Below are 10,277 nucleotides of genomic sequence, written 5' to 3'. Positions count from 1 at the left end.
AAGAGGATTAAAAACTAAAAATAAAATGAAATAAACCGAGCCCCCCCCAGCACGGCGGGGAGCCGCGCAGGGGGGGGGGGTGATCCAGCGGGGGGCCCCTCGGCCGCCTCCCCCGCTGCGGGGCGCGCAGGCGCGGCGGGCCGGCGGCCGCCATTTTGCAGCGTCAGGCAGCTGCGCACGGGGGCCGCGCTCCGCGCCCGAGGGGAGCCGGCGGGGCGGGCGGTGCAAGGCCAATGAGTTGAGGAGCAGCCGCCGCTATCGCTGCTGCCGCCGCCGCCGCCGCCCGGGTTGGGGCTACGCCGAGCTGGGGCTCTCCTCTTGATAGATAGACAGACAGACAGACAGACGGGGCTCTCTCTTTGCTAGCGACAGCCGCCCGGCCGCCTCCCCCCCCCCCCCTCCGCCGCGCCGTGCCCGCACCATGCCGTCCGTGCCGCTGCCGCCCAAGGAGAGCAACCTCTTCAAGCGCATCCTGGTGAGCCCCCCGTCCTCGCCGCCTCCTCCTCCTCCTCCTTGCTTCTTTCCTTTGTCTGGGGCCCTGCGGGATGGGAAGGGGCTGGCTCGGAGGAGGGAGCCCCGGGGGGTTGCGGCCACCCCGCTGCGGGAGGCTATGGGGGACCCCCCCCCCCCCCCCGGTGCCGCCTTCACCCTGAGGGGGGTTTTGGGGAGCCTCGGGGCCGGCCGGCAGCGGTGTGGTAAATTTGGGGGGTGATCTGGGAAATTTGGAGGCGGCTCGGTGGCTCGGAGCATCCTGGCTCGTCCTCGGGAAGAGCCCGAAGTTTGAGGCGCGGTGGCGCAGGGGACGCGCGGTGTCCCTGAGGCAGCCGTGGGGAAAGAAACGCCTCGGCTGAGCCCCGGCCGTCTCCTCAGCCCCTCCTGGGGAAGGAGAGGAGCAAGGAGCCCTCTCCCTTGCTCCTGAGCTTCTCAGTGTGGTCACAGGAGACTTCCAGCCCCGCCGAAGTTGGGGATTCAGTGCCGCCCGGCCTGCCTGCGGGCAGAAACCCACGCACCGCAGCGCTAACCCGCAGGCAGCCACCCGTTTATTTCGCTATAACGCAATTTGTTAGGCTGGTTTCAGTGATTCTGCAGGTGAGGAATGAACGCTTTATCCCCCAGGAAGCTGGGCTCGCAGCAAGCACCGTCTGTAAGCCCCTGCGTGCAGCCAGTGCCTTTCAGCAGGTATTTCCCAGCTGCCTTTCCCCTCCTTTGGGGGGGTAGCATGGGATTTTTTTTTAAAAAAAAAAAAAGACTTAATGGTTCTTAATGGTGATTTGTTGCTTACTGCATGCTCATGGCATGCATCTTAGTAAGTCATTCTAGCACTCCTCTCTGCTAAAAATAAGCGACTAAGATTAGAACAGTTAAGTGATTATTCTTACTAGTAGCAAACAAGTTCACGGTAGCAGTCGCTTCTCAACTTTTTCAAATGAAATACGAAAAAGCTCTTTGGTCACCTGCCTTTTGTGTATTAAACAGCAAAACAAAACGTGGGCTCTTAGGCAAGGAAATCACAAACTTTCACTTGTTAGCCTATCAGTTTGTATATTGATACTTCTTGAAACTTAATTTCTTACTGTTTTTTGTAGGTAGCTTGGACTTTTTCTTGGTGTTTTCCTCTTGGAGCAGTAATAGCTATGTAATCAAAGTTGAACCTTTTGGTTTCTTGACATATTCCAGACTATTTTAGTACAGTTATACTACAGCTCTCAGTGCTAAACGCTCTTCTGTAATTCAAGTAGCTTTTGCCTACTTCAGCACTGCTAGAGTTCTTGAAATCGCTAGGGCTGCTGTGGACATCTTAGAAATCAAAAAAGATTTATATATTGCTGATGTGGGAGGCTGTATAATAAGACCATACAAGCGTGTTGCAATTTAACCACTTGGAACAGATTTGTGGTAACTGTAGTCATACATTAAGACTAATTTTACAAAGGCTACAGGGAATTATCAGCTATGAAAGGGGAAACTCATCTGGAGAGCCTGATAATTACTGAAGAGTCAGTCACTTTGTGTATGTAACGTGTGAGACAGGTTATCAGCAACGTGAATGAGGTGCCCATAAGAGCAAACCCAGCTTACGCAGAGCTGCCCAAACTAGCATGGCCTCACGGAGTTCAACGTAAGCATCTGGATAGGCATCTGGATAGGCTGCACCGATGGGCTGAGGTCAACTGCATGAAGTTCAACAAGGCCAAGTGCCGGGTCCTGCACCTGGGGCGCAATAACCCCAAGCAGAGCTACAGACTGGGAGAGGAATGGTTGGAGAGCTGCCAGGCAGAGAAGGACCTGGGAGTGATGGTGGATAGTCAGCTGAATATGAGCCAGCAGTGTGCTCAGGTGGCCAAGAAGGCCAACGGCATCCTGGCTTGTATCAGGAACAGCGTGACCAGCAGGGCGAGGGAGGTGATCGTCCCCCTGTACTCAGCTCTGGTGAGGCCGCACCTCGAGTACTGTGTTCAGTTTTGGGCCCCTCGCTACAAGAAGGACATCGAGGTGCTTGAGCGGGTGCAGAGAAGGGCGACAAAGCTGGTGAGGGGCCTGGAGAACAAGTCCTACGAGGAGCGGCTGAGGGAGCTGGGCTTGTTCAGCCTGGAGAAGAGGAGGCTCAGGGGCGACCTTATCACTCTCTATAGGTACCTCAAGGGAGGCTGTAGCGAGGTGGGGGTTGGCCTGTTCTCCCACGTGCCTGGTGACAGGACGAGGGGGAATGGGCTTAAGTTGAGCCAGGGGAGTTTTAGGTTAGATGTTAGGAAGAATTTCTTCACTGAAAGGGTTGTTAGACATTGGAACAGGCTGCCCAGGGAAGTGGTGGAGTCACCATCCCTGGAAGTCTTCAAAAGACGTTTAGATGTAGAGCTTAGGGATATGGTTTAGTGGAGGGCTGTTAGCGTTAGGTTGGAGGTTGGACTCGATGACCTTGAGGTCTCTTCCAACCTAGAAATTCTGTGATTCTGTGTGTGATTCTGTAAGGTGTGAAATCTCCTCAAGAAGCTGAGTAAGTAGTCTTTAAGGCACATGGCTTTGTATGCCAGCGTGCTTGATGGTACTTGAACAAGCTCACTTTTAAAACTAGATGCGATGTGATTCCGTAACTGATAGCAATTGCAGCGTAGGTAAAATCCTAGTGTGTAGGTAATTGCTCTAATTTCTTGGTGTTACTGTAAGAGGTAATGCTGGAGTTCATTTCTCCTGCTGTCCTGACTTCCAGGTCTGCTTGGTTTCTTAAGCCTTGCTTCTGCCTCTTCTGCAGAGGCTTTTCCTCAGGCTCCGTCTGCTGGAAGCCACGCTCGTGCTTACAGGTGTGACATTGCTTGGGAGGGAGGGGCTGTGCTGCTGGAAGCTCCTCGGGCTGGCTTCTCAGCCTCACAGAAGGCGTGGAGGGCACGTTTGAAAGCTTCCTGGCTCTCCCTTTTATGGGAAGAGAGAGGCGTCCATAAAGAAGACTTAATGCAGGAGTGCTGGTGTGTTTCTTGCCACTTAAAAATCAGTCTTCAGCTCCTGTGACATGTAAAGTAAATAGGACAGATGCGACCTAAAATAAACACGATGTGTGGTAACTTGAAAGTGCTTCTTGTTAACATCGCCGTTTAGTCATGTGCATTTGAAGTTTATTTCTAGTAAGCTTAGGAAACTTTTTTGTATCATCTATTTAAAACCGAGTTTTAAGCTTGCTTTCCAAGTGCATTTTAGTGTAAGCAACCTTGAGTCCCGCACCCCAACGCACAATTTAGTACCGGATTATAAATTAAAGAACCCAGATTATAAAATAAATCTGAAAATTAGGATTAAGATTTGCCGTTGTGGGATTGAATCAGCTCTGTCTGGACAGAGTGTGTGGCGCTGGTCCTCACCAGGAGTTTAGAGGAAAGAGGAGGAGTTGTTGTGATACCTTCATGGCTTACTTGCTAAACTGGTAAGTGTCCCCTAATAACTGGTGGTGTCCACCTGTATTGGACAACATAAAATACCATAAAATACTCCCTGCTGTTTGTCTCATGCCTCATGTAACTGTGGAAAGTGTCATGCATTTAAGTAATCCTTTGATTTCCTATTGAATGCAACATATTGTTACATGAAATAAGGCTTGCTGCTTGAATTGCAAATACGTTTCCCTTGAAGAAGGGCTCGCCTGTTAATACCTGATCCTGTAAGGATGGGGCTAACCCTCTTATTAGGAACAGTTTAGCCACCTACTTGTTTGATTTCAAGTAATTAAATAGAAGAAATTTAATTTGAACTTTTTAGCAGTGACTTGTTACTGCTTAGTTCATTCCCATACGCATCTTCCTTTCTCCTTTTTTGTGAACAAATCTTAGAAACTCTCTAACGCGCCAGCGTCTGAGGAATTGCTCAACTATGAGTTGTCTTTTGTTCCCCGAGCTCTACAGTGGTCTTAGGACATTCCTTCTGTGATAAAAGATAAATATTTGAGTGTTTGTAGGTGTTAAATTAATTCTCAGTCATTAAACTCGAAGACTTCTTTTCTGTTTGTGTAGTAGTAATGGGTTATAGACATGCAAATAGTCAGTTTCTTAGTAGCGATGTGGGGGAGTTGCCACAAACTAATTCGATAATTAGGAGGCTGTGATGGTATGCTAATTAATGCCTCCTAAACTGGCTGACAACGTGGCTGAGGTGGCCGTTGTCATCCCCTTGTGGAGCAAGGGATGCTTGGGGTGGCTGCTGGAGGCTGGTTCCTTGGTTCCTTTACAGAGGAGAGCACGGAGCTTCCAGTAAAAGCCTCCTGGTGTGACTGGGACGCCTGGTTTGTGGTGCAGCTCTGGGGAGACAGCGTAGAAAGAAGGCTGCTCCCTTGCTCTTAACTTTCCAGAGAGGTGGTGAGGATCCCTGGTCTCAGCAGGCTGCTGAAACGCTAGGATTGCAGGGGACGGCTGGTAAGTGTCAGTGGGGCTTCTGTGAGGGAGAACCATGCTTCATGCTTGTTAGGGACTTGAGGTGGAATAAATCAGAGAAGCCTGGATCCCAAATGCATATTCCTGTTTTAATTTTCCGGAGGAGTTTATGAGTGCTGTCGTGATAAGGCTCATAAACGAGGCTTCTGAGGAATGGTGCTGGCTGTTCCTTCACAGTGGGATTCCTTGAAGGGTTCCTGTATGGATAAGGAAGCGTTCAGAGTCGAGTCCCACTGTGTTTTGTGCTGCGACTTCCTTAGCTGTTCTTCACTGCATTGAGCAGAGCAGCTGATGAGCAGTGACAGCAGTTGTACGAAGCTACACCTGGTAGAAAACCTGAGGGCTGTCTGAAAGCACACAGGAGTAAATCGGGTCATAGCAGGTAAAGCTGCTCGTGTGGATGAACACGTTATGCTCGGAAACCCTAATTTAATGTGGACATAGTGCTGGCTGTGAGCTGGCTTACCCTAAGAGCTGAGATTTTTAGGGATCTGGGAGTTCTGATAAAAGACAGCTCCCTTGTACAGCAGCAGGGAGCCAGTGAATCCGGCGTCATGCCTTCCACTCTGGGCTGAATGCAGATTGTGTTATGCCACCACTGAGGGCTGCATCTTCAACTCTGCTGTCGGCCTCCTCCAAAGAAAGCAGGTATTAAAACCGAGCTTTGCACCTTTTCCAGCCTATGTCTATTGCACATTTTAGTAGAAACAGCAGCTACAAAGTAGCAGTTGCCGAACACAAAGTTCCTAACAAAAAAGTAGCTCAGCTGTGGAGCTCTTTACTGCAAAGATGTAAGAGCTGCTGGAGGTTTTGAGGCACTGGGTAGGTTCATGGGAAGCAAGTCCTTTACAAAACTTCTTATTTTTTAAAGCTTGACATTTGTGTGTGTATCAGGTCCCATAAAACACCAAAAATGGTTCCAGTTGCTTACCTGCTCACAGAGGCAGCTCCCCTGGCTTGTGGAGCGCCTGCTCAGTCCGGGCTCTCACTAACCACCCGGCGGTTTCATCTCAGGAGACATGGCAGGTTGGTCTCCTCAGCGCTTCTGCCCAAAGTGCAGATGAAAAACGAGCGTAAAATGTGTGGCTGGGCTGCCCCTCGTCTCATTCCTAGCATGCAGTTGTGGTTCCTGTTCTGCAGAGGCATACCCGTGCTCGTAAACTAACGAAGCTCTAGCAACTCAAATTGTGGTGAAGTTACAGGTGCTGAGTGCCTCTAAAGACGAGCTCTTCCTACTGAATGTTCTCTTGTTTCTGTTTTTTATTTATTCATTTATTGCAGCAAAGGGAGTCCCAGTGGCTCAAGCTGTACTGAGCATTTGTGCACAGCACTGACTGAGACTTGATCTTAATTTAATTTTTTTTAATCTGTATTTTTTTGCCTTCTGTAGATCTGAGCTCCTAGTGGAAAAAGCTGGTTTAAGGATAAAACACTGCTGCTTATGGAGAATCGTGGTAGTAAAAACTTAAATATTACGGTGACCTGAGCACCTTGGTGTTAGTGCTCTATCTGATGCTGGCTGCTCATTCCACTGGGGCCTGACTGTGTTGGTGCCAGACAGGGTTTGTCCCAGGACTAGAGACTAGGAGGCTGTGAGGATGGGAGTTGTACTGAACCTTCTCCTTGCCCTCCGTGAGCTGAAGCCTCCTCATGTGCAACCCCACTTTCCCCATTTTGATGATTTGTTTTTTCCTGTTTTTTTGTCAGCATTGCAAAGGAGCCGAGCTTTGCGTGATACAAGGGGAATTTCCAACTCAAATGCTGAACTCTTTCACGGCTTAGCCGGATATCATTCAAATAAGATAGTGTGGGACTGGCCAATAACTTAGTAATTAGTTGGTAGCAGGGGAGCAGTGTATGCAGAGTGCTGCCCCACATCCCAGTAAGGTGCTTAGGTGACTTCAGCAGCTGCAGTGGGAAGCATCAGATGGCCCCTCAGATGCTGAGGACACTTCTATAGAGGTACGATAAAACAGTAAAGGCTTCAAAAGGTCCAAGTATTAAGTCTTACGTTAATTAAGAAGAGTACTGGCAGTGAGCTGATCGTGCTGCGTTTGATTGTACTTGGTTTGGGTCAGAAATGGGAATTGGTAACTTGAGCAGCCACTAAATGCCTGTCAGCTCCCCAGAAAGGATGCTGCTGGAATCAGTCAGTGCTAACTTTGTGTTTTCTATCCCTGAATTTAATTCCCATTGTGGCAGGGGCAGGCTGCCAGTGCAACTGGCCTCCAGCATCCTCTGCGTAGGTTTGGATGTCCAAGCCTTGTCCTTTTCTCTTGCCTCTGCTGCAGCACGTTTAGCTCTTGGGTTCTTTCCTTCTGCATTCCTCCCCCATCCATGTTACACAGCAGGCACGGACTGTTTAAAAAGTAGAGGATGTAGACACTGAAGCATTAAGAATATAAGATTCAAATGTTGCTTGGGTGAATCCTTGAGTTTTGTAGCAAAACCCTAGCAACAAGAGAAGATTCTGCCTGGCAAGAAGAAGGCTGGAACTTTCTTCATATTGTGAAGGGGTTTGCAAGTGGGATGTACGGATCTGTTGGAGAGCACTTCATCAGTACTAGGGAAGGGTAATTAACTTAAAAGGTGCTCTTCGAAGTGCGAGGCTGTCCGGATTCAGCTACTTACAAAGAGCTAAACCGTGCTTAAAGAAAACTTCAAATGCTCACCATGGGACCGGTTCGTTGGGATTGAACTGAAACTTGCAGCTTGATTACAGCCACAGACCGTCTTAAACAACTTCAGACTTGAAACATTTATATTGACCGAAGAGGTATGGTTGCTGTGCTTAACACTTCACCACCTTCTGAGTGAAGAATTTCTTCCTTATGTCTAATGTAAATCTCCTCTCTTACGGTTTAAAACCATTCCCCCTCGTCCTGTCATTGTCTGCCCGAGCAAAATGTTGCTCTCCATCTCTTTTATAAGCCCCCTTTAGGTAAAGGGGCTCTCCCCAGAGCCTTCTGTTCCCCAGGCCACACACCCCCAGCCCCCTCAGCCTTCACAGGAGAGGTGCTCCAGCCCCTGCTCACCCTCATGGCCCTCCTCTGGCCCCGCTCTCCCACCCCCACACCCTCCCTGGACGCAGCACTCCAGGTGGGGCCTCAGGAGGGCAGAGCAGAGGGGCACAATCCCCTTCCTGCCCTGCTGCCCACCCCTCTGGGGGTGCAGCCCAGGACGCAGTTGGCCTGCTGGGCTGCAGGCACACACTGCTGGCTGCTGCCCGGCTTTTTGGCCACCAGAACCCCAAGTCCTTCTCCTCAGGGCTGCTCTCAGTGAGCTCTTCTCCCAGTCTGTGCTCATGGCTGGGATTGCCCCAACCCAATTCCTTACCCACTGAATGGCCCACCCACCATCAATCCATCTCTCTCCAATTTGGAGGCCAAGATGTCATGTGGGGCCATGTGGAAGGCCTTACAGAAGCCCAGGTAGATGACATCAGTCGGTCTTCCCTTGTCAGCTGCTGCAGCCACCCCATCACAGACAGCCACCAGGCTGGTCAGGCACGATCCACCCTTGGTGATATTTTTGCCTTTTATTTGGTTGTCACTTGAAAATGGCTTCTGAAATAATACCACATCTTTTCGGGGTGTTCAGGGCCCTTGGGACACGGAGTAAGGAAGGGAATCAGAGCAACTGCAGTCTCTCTTTGACTATCCAGTTGAGGTTTTATTTCTGATAGATGGCTCTCAGGAGCATGTGCTAGTGTCTGAGGAGCAGAACGAGATGTTCTTCAGCTGTGAAATTGCTGATCTGTGTATTAAACTCCAGGATGTTAAAACCCGATCTGTTTTCCCAAGACAAGACTGTTTTTTTTCTTTTTCCCAATACTTTTTTTTTTTTTTTAATTGTGGTTACCTCCAGGGTGCTATGCCATCTGACCTGCGGTCAGAGGCACCCGTACGTAGCTGGAAGCATCTGGAGCGATGTCTGGTGTGGTTGTGCAGCAAACCCTGCAAGTGGATTACATCTCTGAGGTAGTGTTGAAGAAGAGAATAATCCAGGATGAGATGTTCTTGGAAGGATGTTACCTTCTCTGGCAAACATCTGGTAGCAGAAGCTCTGGATAGTGTTTTGGCCTTGCCAGAACCTCCCTTTGAGGTTTCAGGGGATCACACGTTTGTGATCTGGCTTTAGTTTTTAGCAGGAAATAGTGGCTGTGGAAGGGTGACGGGAAGCCTCACGTTAAGCGCAGCAGATCAGGCTCTTCCTAAAAACAAGTGAAAAAACTAAACCCACAGCATATTCACTTGAGCTTTTGATGTACTGAAGGACTTAATTCAGTGGGAGGGATCCTAATGAACACAGCTGTATTTGTCCTGACAAGCACAGAACTTGAATCCTCATGGAGACATCAGGTTTCTCACCTATGGACCCCATCAGGTGAGACGGCACCATACAGCATCGCCCTCGGGTCCTGCCTCCTGTAAGTGAGCTGCAGGTGGAGCCCGGTGTGCTCGCTTGTGCTGGGAGAGGAGGGGGTTCAAAAGCAATCCTTGGGGTGCTGCAACACCCTGGGCTTGTCGATGTGACCAAGTCCCCAAGCATTTTGGTGTAGATGTTGATGATGAGCGTTAATAACCTGCATTGCTGAGTAAGGTCCTTTCTCTTATTGGCATAAATCTACAGATAGCAATCTATAGCCATCAATTTATAACTTACTTACAAACACTTACTTATATTTATTTAGGGGTGAGGGTGCTGGGAAGTCACTTTCTGGCAAACCAGCGAGGCCCATACCATAAGCAGGCTGGGATTATGTAGCTTCAGCTCTTGTTCTAGACCCAAGACTGAACTTGAGGAAAAAAATATCAGAACAAGGATAGTTGATACGATTTCTTCAGGCAGTTGATCTGTCTTAAGAGCACCCTTGACTCAAATTTGTGTTGGTCGTTATGATATATTTGAAGTTTTACTCAGTGTTGTACAAGTTGTAGAGTCGTGGATGAGCGCTCGCCGTTCTGTTACTTCTTCAGGAACAGGGGAATAAACCTGGAAAGCATACCTAAAGTGTTGTTGGTATTTTCTTATGGCTCTTTAAAAATGGTACTAAACATATTATGTTGAGAAAGGAAAAAGAACAGATTAATGGGGGGATTCCCCAGTCCCTGAGAGGGGACTCCAAGGCTTGTTGCAACCTGGGTGATTTCAGATAAGGGCATGGAAACTAGTTCTTTGTTGAGAAAATTCTCAAATCCTTTTTGCTCTTGGTGTTTAATTGCCCCAGTATAACTCCTTGCCCGTGGTGGAACCCCCTGGCCATCCTGCCAGCAGTCAGCCAGGCGGAGCAACCTGATCCAATGTCGAGGCTGGCCCTTTTTGTCTTGAGGGGTGATTTAGGTGACCTCCAAAGGTTCCTGC

At 49.2% G+C, this 10,277-nt stretch overlaps 1 protein-coding gene across 2 annotated transcripts in view; it reads left to right on the top strand.

The window, feature by feature from the left end:
* Positions 1 to 189: 189 nt before the first annotated feature.
* NAA16 (N-alpha-acetyltransferase 16, NatA auxiliary subunit) overlaps positions 190 to 10,277 on the top strand; it is a 65,328-nt gene continuing 55,240 nt past the window's right edge. For both annotated transcript variants that reach the window (XM_084284830.1, XM_084284831.1), the window contains exon 1: positions 190 to 475. In XM_084284830.1, coding sequence (XP_084140956.1) covers positions 422 to 475 — 54 coding nt within the window. In that variant the 5' untranslated portion in view covers positions 190 to 421. The remainder of the gene's footprint in view (positions 476 to 10,277) is intronic.

Source organism: Netta rufina (assembly GCF_964035555.1).
Source record: "Netta rufina genome assembly, chromosome: 1".
NCBI lineage: Eukaryota > Metazoa > Chordata > Aves > Anseriformes > Anatidae > Netta > Netta rufina.
The sequence above is the reverse complement of the archived record's forward strand: the minus strand, read 5'-3'. Positions and strand labels throughout refer to the sequence as shown.